Genomic DNA, 14,546 nt, shown 5'->3' with positions numbered 1-14,546 from the left:
TGATCCATTCTGCCTTTTAGAGAACAAAGATGCCAAATATTTTTTAGCACACTGAATTAGTTGTGTCTGTGTGTGTGTGTGTCTGGAGTGATTAAGCTGTGAATGGTTTTGATAAAGTCAGTCAGTTACATTGCAGCCTGCTGTCTGTTTGCGTCACCCCTTTTACTCTTTAACGTTAAATGCTGGTGGTTTTGTAGACCAGGCTTTGTGTAAAGCTGAGGGCTCCATGTGGATCTGGAAGATTTTGGCACAACAGCGATCACAAACAAGATTTCACCTCTTTCTTTCCTTTTGAAAGAAGGAGGCACAGGGCAGGCCATGTGCACTTTCACAACCTTTTATGTACCCTAATGTGTTTGAAAAGATGAAGATCATCTTGGTTCTCCGTGAAATTTTGGTGTTGCACTTAAAAGTCAGTACGAGAAAGTTTGAAATTTGTATGGTCAGATCGTCACATCAGAATAATGTAACAAGATTTTAAACTTACTATTTTTCGTGTTACTTGTTTGGACTGTTGAACTGATAAATGGAAAATGACATTTCCTTTTCTATCAACATCATGATTTGACTGCACCTGATTGGTTGGTAGGAATGATGACTAGTGAGTGGAATAATAATCTACTGAAACAAAAGAAATGCTGGAAATTTCTACATAAAACTAATAAGTAGACAGAGAGACATGAGAGTTTGTCACACTACTAAATTTCTTATGTAAGTGTGTGTCAGTATTCGCACTTTTCTCAACCAAGCAAAATATTTCTTTATAGAAAAAAAATAAAATAAATGTTCATAGTATAAAATGATGAAGAAACAGGACATTTTGAAAGTATTCTTTATAAAAATTTCAAATATATTTTATTCATTTACTTTTCTTGTAAAACAAAGATCTATTTCAGTAACAGAACTACTTACAGGTTAATAGGTTAGAAAATATTGTCAAAGTTAAATTTTCATCTTTTATTGCTACGGCAACAGTGTATTCAGGTGCTATGTCTGTATGTATGATTTCTGTTTTCATACCATAGAAGTTTAACTGAAGCAAATTTTAGAAATTTAAGTACAAAAAAAAAGAAACTTTTGAAAAATAGCGAGTATCCGAGACTTATCAATCCAACATTGTTGGTTCTGTCCAGAGTCTCTTTCTCTTTCTTCCTTTTTCTTCTATTCTCTGCTTGTTCACAGGAAGATGTCTTCTCTGCCTTTCTTCTCTCTTTAATTCAAGGAGCAAAAAAATATTCAAGTTTCCCTCTTTCCGGCCACTAAAAACGGTTCTGTACAAAGTCAGTGGAAGCGTCATCTAGTCCATCCGTCCGTCTCATTCCTCCGGTCTTCTTTTCCAGCAGGGAGAACAGAAAAACAAGCCCAGTTTTCTAGTCATCTACTATTCATCAGAATTACCTACTTTTTACATTATTGAACCATACATTAAAGTGGATCATCTACGTTTCTGTGTTTTGATGTTGTTCCTGCGAGCTCTGTGCCGGTGCAGCGCACAGCCCACATATACTTTTTCATTTCTCTCAGCTCTTTTTTTAATTTTATACACAGAAACTAACACTCCATTTCCATGTTCCATTTCCTGTCTTAATGCTACTGTCTAATTGATAAAGTTGCTGTAAGATATGATTTAAGTAATTGGTTCTAGTATATCAGAAAAGGAAAGCAGATTTATTAAGGAGGACTCCATTACATTTGCAGAAGGTGGATCAAAGGGTCAACCTGATCAACCTAAATTGTTATGAACTCTGTCTTTTTGAGGGGAGTCTTTTCTACCTGATTCATATTTAAGCTGAGAAAAAAACAAAAAACGCTTTAGCACCCTGCAAACCCTTGTTGGAGTATGTAAAGGACTGGCACAGATTTAGCAGGGATCTGTGGTTCAGGGAAACATTACTTTAACAACATTTTAGTGAGCCACGTCACTGGAAGACGGTGTGGTAGGTGGGACACTGATGGGATTTCATGTACTTGATGGCGAACTTGAGCTCCTTGCTCTTCTTGTCCCACTTGTGAATGGACATAAGCAGCAGTTGCTGGTCCACTTTGCGGCCCATGATGAGGAAGTTGGACCCCAGGCTGTCCAGCTGGGAGCATGGGCAGTTGGCGCCGTTCTTAATGTACAGGGTAAGTTTCTTCAGGTCCTTCTTCCTCAGCACACCCTGCTTCAGAACTTTCTTCTTCTTTTGCGCTGCGATCAGCTTCCGGTCACCCTTCTCCTTTTTTACCTCCTTGATTTTCATCTTCAGGGCTGAAAGAAAGAAGAGGGAGGTACTTAAATTCAGTTCAGCTTTTATTCTATAAACCACAGATATTCACCCAGAATTAGTCACTCTTGATTCCCTCGTTCCCCTTTTGCTTTGAGCAGCTGGACATTTTTTCTGTCTCTAAGTAGCACTGAGCTCTGGGCCGTGCCAGATAAGCAGCTACTTTACACATCTCCTGAGTATCACCATTTAATCTTTCCTGCTGTGTACAAAAACTGCACCCTGTGTGGAAGTTTGTGTGTGTGACTCGGAAACTACCCATAAACCAAGAGGAGAACATGTTTGTGGAGTTTGTTGTAAGTCTTTGGGCGTATGTACAAGTCAAATCGCAAGTCTTCCTCAGCAAGTCCCATGTTATGATACAAGTCTGACAAGTTATGACGTGTTGACCATTAAATGTTGTTGCAGATGCAATTGTTGTTGGATTTTACCAAGCGGCAACCAACAGTGACATCACCGATTGGCTTGTGAACGGCGGTTATGAAGCCTCGCGTTCGAATATTTGCCGTCACCATCTTGCTAGTTCGGTTTGGTTTGGATGTTACGAGGCCTTTTACCAGATCAAAACTAGTCAAGTCTTGTACCAGTAAGGTTCAGGTCAAGTTTCTAGTCCTTTTTTGGGACTTAACTCATTCAAATTATAAGTGCTGATGAAAACATGTTACCAAATGGAATCTCAATCATCTAGTGTCCATACTTGCTGTCTGATTGTAATTTTTCATGAAACAATCACAGAGTCAATTTAATCAGGGCTGTAAACTGTGTGTCTGCTTTGCACCTTCTTTGTGTTACCGGTTGTGTGTTTGTAAGCACAAATACAGAACCGAAAACCTCTGTATACACATATTCGGGATTTAGTTACATCAAACTTGGCTTTATCAGCCTAATGAGGCACTAACTTGTATCTCCCGTCGAGCCTCATGTTCTTAAATTCATATTTTGTACATAGGAGAGATTAAAATTGAACTGCAAAGCATCTGAGAGAGGAATTCTCTGGGTGAACATTTTGACAGGTGAAATTAATCATGGGTCGGGCAAAGGCGCGGAGCCGGTATGAAGCATCGCTATGTACCTAAGCCTGTTGGAAGATCGCCATTTCACTTCTCGACTGCTCGTCTATGGTTGCATAAACATCCCTCGGTACACTCTGATAGGTACACAGTACATGTGAAGTGATAGCATGTTCAAGAAGGAATGCGCGCTGACTTGGCCCTCACTCACGTCCTGATTCCCATCCGGCTCCTTCGCTGAGAGTGCGTGTTTATGTGCTACATTTGTGTGCCTACATGCCTGAGCGAGTGTGCGCTTTTGTGAATGGCTGCATTCATGTGTACGTATGTGTTCAGCAAAGTTAAGAAGGATAAAATCATCCCGCCGCCTGCTTCACTTTAAAGCCCACCCGTATTCAGTCATATTGAGTCATAAGTGATGCAGTGGGGCCCACTGCGCAGCCCTGGCCAGCATCTTTGTGACAAGCCGTGCCCACGTCTTTATACAAACTCGCTCTCTTTAACGTGAGCCGAGCGGGCGCAGAGGTAGAAGCAGCTGGAGAGAGAAGTGTGCTGTCGTTTTGAGGAGAAACAGGTTTTCTTGAAGCAAAAGCAAGCACCCTCCTCTACCAACCAGTTGCAGGCTGCACGTCCTTCTTGCCCTCTTTCTTTTAAGGTCTGGTATCATGCTGCTGGATGGTACAGCGAGGAATGTTAAGAGATCAGACATCAAAAGCAGACGGTAACAAAACACACAGATTCTCTGAGGGTGAACAGTGTTTGAAGATGAATAGGTAACAACATTGAAGAGGCGTGAGATCAAGCTGCGATGAGCTATCGCCCTATAGAATAACATTACAAAGTCATTCTTGCCTTGATCTCCGAATCTATACGTCACAGCTGTATTGCCTTCTCAACTTGATATCATATCTCATCCAGTCACATACATTCTTAGAAAATAAAAAGGCTGGCTATCTGCTTTCGTACGTACTCATGTTTCATTCTAATGAACAGAACCAATCTGTGTTTTGCTCTCTGATCCCTCGTGTTAAACGATTGAGATGTAATCCTGCAATTAATAAGACAAATAAATATCTGTGATTTAGTAATGTCATGATTCATTACAGAGGATGAGCCTGTATTTTGGCACCAGTTCAGAGTGTGAGCTGAGATGTTTTAGTTGTTGCTGGATGTGACATGGTGAGTGTTCATTTATTTTATTATTTGTAAAGGGTCATGATCTTTATAGTCCATGCATTTTGAATGTGTGGTCAATTGTTGTATTACAACGTTCAGCTCTTTTAAACTTTCCTCTGTGGGACTCTCCAGCCTTGAAATATGGTTCTGTCTGGCCACATATCATTTTCCATGACAGTATTCTTGCTAATCTCTTAAGAAACATAAGTCTTGTTTTTCTAATGTCTCCCAGAGTTCGGCTTTTTCGTCACCATTTCTAATTTGGTGCTCAGAATCTTATGACCAGAGAAAATAGAGAGCCGTATATCATTAACTCGAAACACTGGGCCAATAGTCCATGCGGGCAGAAATTCAGCTGCTGTGGAGTATGATGGGCCAGAAGCCCCGATGAGCAGGAATAATGAAATAATTATGTTTTGGCTTCATGTGCAGGTCATTACTGTGGTGAGGCAGGAATGCTGGAAAGTAGAAAGTTTAGAAAAGGGTGTTGAATGGACAATGGGAACAAGAAGCTCTTAAATTAATCCATCAATTCATGCAGAAAGGGGTTATGCTAGCAGAGGGACCGGTGCAAAATGTGTACGCTACTGGTTCATGTCTGTGACAAGTACGAGTTTTAACCGAGAGAGAACATCAGAAGTGAAAAAAAGTAAACGTATGTGCAGAAAAAAACCTTTTTATTTGCACCAATAAAGAACCTTTTAAACATTCAAATGAACTCACTGCAGTGTAATCTAGGTTTTAGTGTTTGATGTAGAGGGTTTTATTATGTCATAGGATTATGTTATTGATGTCCATATATGTTTTTAAGGACACGTCGGTGTGCGTGTATGACAAACACAGGGATTTCCCGTTTTACTTGTTACCTCTGGTGTTTTACACGTTATTAGAAATCAGGTGGTTGACACGCAGACTTTAATGACTGCAAATACTTTTTGTACCTCAGTGTTAGATTTTTTTTTTTTACAATTTTAAGGAAAAACATGTCCATGATTACACATGCCACATCTGTTCCTTCATCTTGCCTTTCTTTGAATAGTTTCTTTCATTTTATTATTACCTCGTGAAATAGGCTTCCAAATTAAACAGTTGCTTGTCATTTTCACAAAGTTGCACTTGAAGGAATGTCGTGCACAAAGCAATTGCAAATTCCATGCTTTACCGGCTTGTCAATCATTCACAAACTCACTTTTTCCTGTTTAGCTGACTGCAGATTCTCAACATGGTGGGCGCCCCTGCTGTGCGTGTGCGTGTACGTGTCGACATGCAGGTTTTACTCTTTCATTTTGTGCTACTCACCGAAGTCGCTGGCGCAGTAATGCTCCATGATGTTGTCTGCTTTCAGCTCATTGTCACATGGCGGGCACACCTTCGATACTGAGGAGGCAAAAAAAAAACACGTTTTTATTTCAAACATAAACTACACAAATTCACCTTTGATTTGATGCTATTAAGGCCAGATTAGCTAATATATAACAGCTAAGTTGAGGTCATTGTTAGTCAAGTGCAGTCACCAGAAGCAAAGCCATGTCGGTATGAAATCGTTAAACCCTGAGCACTTTTGAGGCACTCATTTGCAGTCCCCCTCCTTTTGTCAAAGGCTATTTGCTGCGGAGCAAATACACAGTCCAGCAGGCTGACTGATGTTTGCCCTGCAATTACACTGGAGAAAATGTTTTTTATTCAGGCCGTTGTATATTTTGGTGGTGCAGGCGTGGTCTCGGCTGTGCGGAAAGGTAAACGCTGTGGCGGGAGCTGCTGAACACCGTGAAAAGTGATTCAGTACACAGACACAGCCGTCACTTAGGCCACACAGCAACCACACATTGTGAAACAGCGAGGGGAAACCGAAGCAACAAGTTCAGTTTATTTTTAACTCCAAAAATGATGGTCATGCATGCTTTGCTCGAGTGCATGTTTAGCCTCAATAACTTTGATATGCGACTTTGATCTGTGATTGTTGTTGTTGTGAACCCACACGTTGGAAACACATCATGAGAGAAGAACCGCAGGCCTTACGTGAAGCCTTTTTTTTTTTTTTTCGTTTTTGCTAAAAAAAAAAATATCACTTTTACATCCATACCACTAAAACTGACTCAACATATTTTGAAATGATTTTCAGACGTTACAATTTTATTTCTCAATTGGAGCACCAATGCCACTCATAAAACCTGCTTCCAGAGACTTTAAGTTTCATCTCTCTGACATATGCACACACACACACACACACACACACACACACACACACACACACACACACACACACACACACACACACACACACACACACACACACACACACACACACACACACACACAAAGCCTTGTAATTTTCTCCAAAGGCTCTTCAATATAAAACTTTATTATGACAATTATGACGTAAACTCCATGTAATCCTGAAACATGTTGCGGCTGTACATATCTAATATCAGTGCACTCATCCACAAAAACAGAGCCTTGGGCCGAGTGAGAGAACAAGGTATAATATTAGAAAGGGTCGGGGAGAGAAGGATGTGGTGTCAAAATCTTCCCGACACCATATATAGATTTATATATACACCTACAGGGCAGACAGATCTGATTAGAGACAACGTGTCTGAGAGGAAAACAACGGTGACTTTTTGCTGAGTAGGCAGCCTTTTTCAAGATGACTGCTTATAAAAGAACAACATTTTTCAGTAATTCACTCACCACAATATCCAGAATACATTCTCTCTTTTCTTCTGTATCTCCCACTTACAAACACACACACACACACACACACACACACACACGCACACAGAGAGGACTGTCATAGCACAGGCCAGCCTTTGGGTTAAATGTCAGGGTTCAGAGGTTATCACCCCGGCCCAAACCTCAGCGTCTGGCCAGATAATGAGAGGGGTCAAAGTTTAGCATGCTTCGCTGCTTGGGTCGTGGGGAGGTGAACCCCCTAACTGCCATTGAGAGTACGTATATGTGTGTGCGTGCATGTGTGTGCGTCGGAGGTGATTGGACCATGTTCTTGTAGAGTCACTGCTAGTTTCTCTCCTCTGAGGGTTCCCATGCTTTCACAGGCAGGAGACCTGCGAGGCCCACAGGGTCAGACTTCTAATTGTCTGGTGCTGACATGAAGACTGGGACAGGAGCATGGAAACACACATACACATGCAGAGATCAAGAGACAACAAAACTTCTCTGGATTTGTCTGGTTTGAACGATTCCCTTGAAGCCGTCTGATTTGGACTCTGTGGTAATTCATTCTGGTTTAATAAGGGTGGTATGTTGGCAGGAAGCCCAGTTGTGTTGATGCCAGAGCATGTGTCAGGAGAAAGCAGTCCCTCCATGAAACTTAGTTGAGCTTGGACCGAAAACCACCTTTTGGATGCCACTTAGAAATCACTTAAGCAACGGCTGCCATCATCGCCGGTCTCTGTCGGGGGAATCACCGTCATGTTCGGATAGCAATCACTGCTGCATGGCTCGGTGTTTCTTTTCCTGGACACATTTTCTACTCATCAAATATTTTGACATTGGGCCATTAACGTCTTTTTTCCATCATCTCAAAGCAGCTGAACAATGTTTTACCATGCCATGTGATTAAATTGTGAAAATCATGTTCTTGCTCTGGTTGACTTTGGACTCGACCAAGTCTTGTGTGCAGCTTTTGGTGTTTGAATGCTAAGCTATAAACGTAATTACAGAAACCTTAATGTTCCCTCTCGCTGTGACTAATGTTGTTGTATCACAGAGCTATGGTTGTTGAGGATGTTGAGGTTCGGAGTCGATAATTAAGGATAAGAGGAGAGGGGTGATGGCAGCAGGGTGAGCAGGGAGGTTGTCTGTTGGAAAGCGCTGCTGTTCATTTTTAAACAGCAAGCCAGAGTGGAAACGGTATACGGCAAGAGTTCAAGAATGTAACTGCACAGCTTCACTTAGTCATAACTTTGAGGTTAATATCACTTTCTCCTTCTCAGTCTTTCTTCCCTGCTGTGTCTGTCGTCTCTCATCCACTTCACACTGTCTTTCATATTTACCTGGAGTTCAGTCAAAGTATTTGGCAAAAAAACCCTCCAAATATATCCCCAACAAAGACATATTAGATTTGATTTAGAACACTTTTGATGTGAAAAATGTAAACAGTTATTTGTCAAATATTTTTGCAGTAGAAGTCCCCACACAAAAGGAAAATGAAGGATATATGTCACAGCAAAAAGTGCTGATATAGTCATCGTCATTTTGCTGTAATCACTTGGTGCTGTAGGGAAATTGCCTACTGCATTCAATTAACTTTGTATAAACAACAACATAAATTGTGTCCATCATTAAGTCACTAAAAGCCTAAAACGCCTTGCCCCTTCAATCCCTAAGAGATTATTATTTGTCATCACATGACATTTAAGAATCTTTTAATTTGCTTCAAACATGCATTTGAAAACACAAACACTGTAAATCACGTTTTGTGTTTGCAACATGTCACTGGAATTCAATTTGCTAGAAATCAATTTTACAGTTGAATGAAATTTTTGTTACAGGATGTTAAATCATTTTTTTTTTTTTTTTTTTTTTTTGTCCACTGTCTTTTTCTTACACACACACACACACGCATGCACACACGCACGCACACACACATCTTCACACAAAAGTTAACCTGACCTCACACTATCGTCATCTGATTCCTTGACATGTCTTGTACCTCAGTTCTTGCAGACTGGGCGTCGCAGGGACTTTCATGGTAAGAGCGTTCCTTTCAAAGTATGTACGGGTCACTATCTCATGCCTCATTTGGTCCGTTAAAGTTGTGACATAAAACGGTACTGAGCCGCAGATGAAATGCAGCGAGTGATTTACGTTGGAGGGTGTAACATCTGCTTAAATGCGACATGCAGACTGACAGAGGAGGACTTAAACATGGCGCACAAGCAGCACCCAGGCGCCCCTAAAACACAGCACGCTCCTTGCATCTGCAGGAATCCTATACAGAAGAGAAAACACGTTCTCAAAGGGCCTCGGCAGTCTTCCGTGCACGGAGCGTTGGATCACATTTTCCTTTTCATATAGCAGCCAGGGCCACATGAGTAGCGCCCATTGTACTGCTGGGGACCTGACAGTGCTGCCTGTCTCCTTTAGCATGGTTGTAACTTACACTAGTCACATCACAGAGCGCGGCAAGGACAGACAATATCTTTCACACCATGTAATTTCATCGACTTTCACCAGACAACGAGCATATTATCTCGAAGAATACTTTCTGTGAGTTAAGGAGTTTACCCCGTGCACTAAAACAGACAGTGCAGAATGCCGTCTGTGCTTATCACACCTGTTGATTTACTGGTGCTGACAGTGGCTAAAGGTAGCATCATTAAAGCATACAGTGCAGCTGATGGGGTGAGCATTAACCGGGCTCTGCCTGACAGACTGAGCTCAGCTGGCCTTTTCTGCTCCCGGGATGCCTGGAACCGCTTTTGTCAGCTTGTCTTCCGTGGTATAATATACAGACCTGTGTTTCACATAATCACACCCCATGGGCTCCCGCATCACATACACACACACACGCACACACACACACACACACACACACACACACACACACACACACACACACACACACACACACACACACACACACACACACACACACAGGCACAAGCGCCAACAAATGCACACACACATGCCAAAAATCATCCTTATACACAAGCTGAGCTCAGGTGGTGGTGGAGTTCCTCTCAGTTTTGGCCGTGACAGAAAGGTGGAAAGTGAATCTAACTCTGTACTGTTAGTTTCCACAGGAGCCCTCGAACCGTGCTATATCATGTAATTGCAGAATAGCTCAGATAACACCGGGGCCTCCCGGACGGGGAGAGCAGCAGGTAGAGCCGGACTTAATTCCCGTGATTGATCCAACTCCCCCAAGATTCAGTGGGATTACCGCAAGATTCCTCGTATGAGCCTATGTGAAGAGAATCATCAATGTCCTCCAATGACATAGAGGGTTTGCGGGAAACTCGCTCCTTAGAGTTCTTAGCTGAAATTCTTTTTTATTATTGCTGGCTGTGCTTTTGTGTGTGTGTATGTGTATGTGTTTGTGTTGTGTGTGTGTGTGTGTGTGTGTGTGTGTGTGTGTGTGTGTGTGTGTGTGTGTGTGTGTGTGTGTGTGTGTGTGTGTGTGTGTGTGTGTGTGTGTGTGTGTGTGTGTTTTAGAGCCAAAAGCTTGTCCTCGGGATGGCCTTGTACTCACATCTGAGAATCTCTGGTTTTTAACAAAAGTGACTGAGCCTTCGGGCTAGAAGTGATATGGGTTCACTCAGTTTCAAACACACACATGAACACGTACACAAAAACACATGTTCAAAAGCACAAATTGAATCTTTAAACTTAATCATAATCCCATTTCTGATTTATTCTGTACAAATTTAATCCAATTGCTTTAGTCTTTTTTGTCTCTCTGCCTAAAACTGCTTAACAGCTAAGATCCCCTCTGCATATTTGCACTGATCTCGCACCACTTTCTGTAATCCAGACGCCTCTGATAATTATTTGATTAGATAGGATCAACAAACAGTTGCCTGTTTGAGGAGGTGACAGATGAAATTTAAGCAGCCTCCTTCTCAGGGAGCATGTACAAGAATGAATTATGACTCTGCAAAGCCAAAATGTCACATAGTTGATACCAATCCTACAAAAGCAGACCAGCCTTTTTCCCAAATGGAACAAGTCGGTTCAGCATTAATTCAGCTGAGAATCCTCCAACGATCTCTTCCCACTTTCTTTTAAAATCGGAGGAGATGGTTAGATGTTAGTATGCTGCGACCATTACTGATAAAAAAGCAAAGATATGTCACGCAACTGGTTGACAGGATGAAACAATGTTTTGGCATTACTGACTTTAACTTTATCTATCAAAGATCAGCTCAAGTAAAGGAAAGCAAATTTCACATTAAATGAAATGTTATGTTTTCGAGAAAAGGAACAACCAAAGTAGATGAGAGATGGCAGTAAACAGTTAAAGGCAAGTCGTGGAATAATGTGAATAATAAACCATTTTCCTTGGGTCCTTATTGAAAGCAGAGAGGCGGACACTTCTTATGCTGCAGGAAGCAGCTTTTCTCCTCTTTTATGCCTCTCTTTACTCTCCTGCTACCCTCCCCTTTCACTGCTCTCCATTCGGCTCTCTCAGGAACAATCAGACTTTAGCGACTCCCATTCTCTGCCTGCCTCTCTTGTCCTGTCATGTCGACTAATTAGTGGGAGCTCAGTAATTGGCCTTCTAGCTAATTGGCCTGCTAGCTGCCAGACCCAACAAAAGCCGAGCAGACCGGGACACAGTGGGGACTGTCCCCCTCCACTGTCTAAAGACTCTCATCAACTCCCTCTCAGCACTGACTGCTTTTGTGAAAAGGCTGCTTAAGTAGTCGTGGTACACACACACACACACACACACACACACACACACACACACACACACACACACACACACACACACACACACACACACACACACACACACACACACACACACACACACACACACCTATTTCTGTCTATTTAGTTCCCATCCACTCTCCCACAGCTCACTACTGGCCCATCTGTCGGTGCTCTTTTTCGTTGCCAGTGAAAATATAATATTTTCCTTTTGTGTGAATCAAATCTCTCTTCGTATTTCATCCATGAAGTGTTCATTTAATGACAGTCTGCAGACCAGCTTGGGAGTCGCATGCTGATATTTTGATATAAAACATTCTCCAGTTGTTAGACTGATTGATTAGCCGCTGATGGACGTCCACTGATAAAGATGTGTGTTTATGCGCGCACATGTGTGCTACCTTTTCAGTTAAGATGAATTCCACATCACAGTCCATCTATCTTAACTCTGGGATCAATCTGGCCGCTGGAGTCTCTCAGTCTCTTGTCTCTGTCCCTGCCTAAGGCATACGGAGAGGGCAGGGAGCTGTCCTGAGCTGTCCACTTACTCCAGAACTTTTCCCTGTAGCCTCTTCCAGCTCCTGTCTGTCTCACTGACCTCCTCTGGATCGTCTCTCACTTCAACTTTGATCTGTTGTTGCTGCAGTGCAGGGCAACCATATGAGCCACACATTCTTGCAAAGACTCTTAATGCATCTGACTCTGCAGCGTCTTGAACTCATGAGTTAGTAATGTTGTGAGATGACTTTGCAATGCAGAAACAAAATATATTTGTTTTCCTTCACTATTTGTGTCTGCATAACACAGGTTATTGAATCGCGATAATGTCATGTTTGTTTAACCCATGTTGAATTTGAAATGTGTATGATGGCAATGGTGTGCTTCATATTTTGAAACTAAAATGTATACAATATCAACCATGTTTGGTGCAGAGTATTCAATCAGTTGATCAATCATTAAAGCATGATTAATTGCTTTATGCTGAGAGGACTTTCAAAGTTTAATGAAGTTCTATTTAATGATTTATTTAACCTAAACTGATTGTAATATAGTTGCTAAGCGCGTCACATGATATTTTGAATTTAGAGGGAACATCGGAATTACAGTTTGTGCAAAGTGTTACTTTCACATGTTGCCAGAAACCAATTTTACCGCTGTTAAGGCCATCATTTTTACCAGTAATTTCTTTATGGGCCTTATAAATTAAAGTTATTACACTTACTCTATCATGTGTAGATGCTCTTGACATGCTTGAATGAGTATGTGCACATAGCTGGCCTACCTGGTGGCTGGGTCGCTTGGTTCCCAGTGAACTGCATGGGGATGCAGAGGTCATTATCAATGGGGAACTTGTCGCAGGTCAGCATCTCTGGCCAGGGGAAGCCGTAGGTCTCCATCACCGGAGCACAGCTGTCCCTGACAGCCTCGCACAGCGAGCGGCAGGGATAGATGGGCCTGTCCAGACACACCGGTGCAAACAGTGAGCACAGGAAGACCTGCGTATCAGCATGGCACCGTTTGGCCAGGAGGGGCACCCAGCTGCCCGCCTGCTGCTTGACTTCAGGCATGGTCTCATGGTCCAGCAGGTTGGGCAGCCTCATCTTCTTGTAGCCCACATTGTGGCACAGGCGCAGGTCAGCTGGTATGTCCACACACTGGGGCTGCTTGGTGTAGAAGCGGCCATTGTGGAAGTTGTCTGACTGCCAGCTGTAGTAGTCGTACTCATCTGCGGCCGAGACGGTGAGGAGGAGGAGGAGGAGGGAGAAGAGCGACAGGACCAGTGCCAAGCTGAAGGAGCCCTGGGTTAATGCCCACCTGGGGCTCTTTTGTCCGTGTGCCATGCCTCTCTGAGTTCAGACCAACAATTCAAGAAGGTTGTATCCAAAGTCTCCAAAGTAACTCAGTGAAGACAAAATGCACAGAGAAGAGAGGAACAAGTGGGGCAGGCGTACAAGCTGTAATCCCTTTTTTTTCTCCTGAGTATGGACGCAGCCGATTGAAAACAAAATTGTTTAATTCCCTTCTTCCCTGGAGAGTCAGCCCTCTCAGCTTCCCTGAAACACCTCCTTGTGTGTGTGTGTATGTGTGCCTCAGGTAGTGGAGTGGGGAGGCAGCAGGCAGGGAAGGGTGAGCACACAAGTAGGTCCTCTTATTTTTCTAACTTTCCCTGTTCACAGTTTCTCACTCTCCTTCCCTCGCCTTCTCTAAGAACTGTCTCCAGCCCTGCACTGCTCTCTGTCTATAAGTCTGTAATGAGGAGTACCTAGGTTTTAAGAGGCAGTGGGAGCTGCTCTCTTTAGCTGCCTGCCCCCCTAGCAGGCGCCCAGACCATTCACCTTCCTACTGGCCTCCCCTGGACTCACTCACAACAGCATCAGCCAATCACAATGGCAGGGGGAGTCTCCCACTGGCCTTCAGGACACTCCTTCTGCCCCTTATTCTTAACAAAACCCCTCCTCTAGAAGAAGGAGGGAGAGAGAGAGAGAGAGAGAGAGAGAGAAGTTTCTCCAGGTCCATTTTTAAATTCATCTCTTGAATATGCTCAAGATCCCATCATTAGAAACTCACCCAGCAGATGCTGTCATCCTATCAGTCATGCTTTTTTTGTGATAGATTCCTCAACTTTTTACCCTGCTTACATTTACTCATCAGAGATTTAACTAGCTTCCTGAAGGATGCTCCGCGTGTAACAAAT

The 14,546-nt window shown here is 42.7% G+C and overlaps 1 protein-coding gene across 1 annotated transcript; it reads right to left on the bottom strand.

Moving 5' to 3' along the window:
- Nucleotides 1–816: 816 nt before the first annotated feature.
- On the bottom strand, nt 817–14,096 carry sfrp5 (secreted frizzled-related protein 5). Its single transcript, XM_069692670.1, has 3 exons — nt 13,134–14,096; nt 5,750–5,827; nt 817–2,248 (listed from the first exon to the last, which is right to left on the bottom strand). Exons 1-3 carry the CDS (start codon nt 13,690–13,692, stop codon nt 1,920–1,922), a joined length of 966 nt encoding a protein of 321 aa, XP_069548771.1. The 5' UTR covers nt 13,693–14,096; the 3' UTR covers nt 817–1,919.
- Between the last annotated feature and the right edge of the window lie 450 nt (nt 14,097–14,546).

This window comes from Brachyistius frenatus, unplaced genomic scaffold, assembly GCF_029030835.1.
Source record: "Brachyistius frenatus isolate BFR_SWC_R1_liver_20210118 unplaced genomic scaffold, ASM2903083v1 Contig_13, whole genome shotgun sequence".
NCBI classification, from domain to species: Eukaryota; Metazoa; Chordata; class Actinopteri; family Embiotocidae; genus Brachyistius; species Brachyistius frenatus.
Note: the sequence above shows the minus strand (reverse complement) of the source record. Positions and strands in the feature narration are given on the sequence as shown.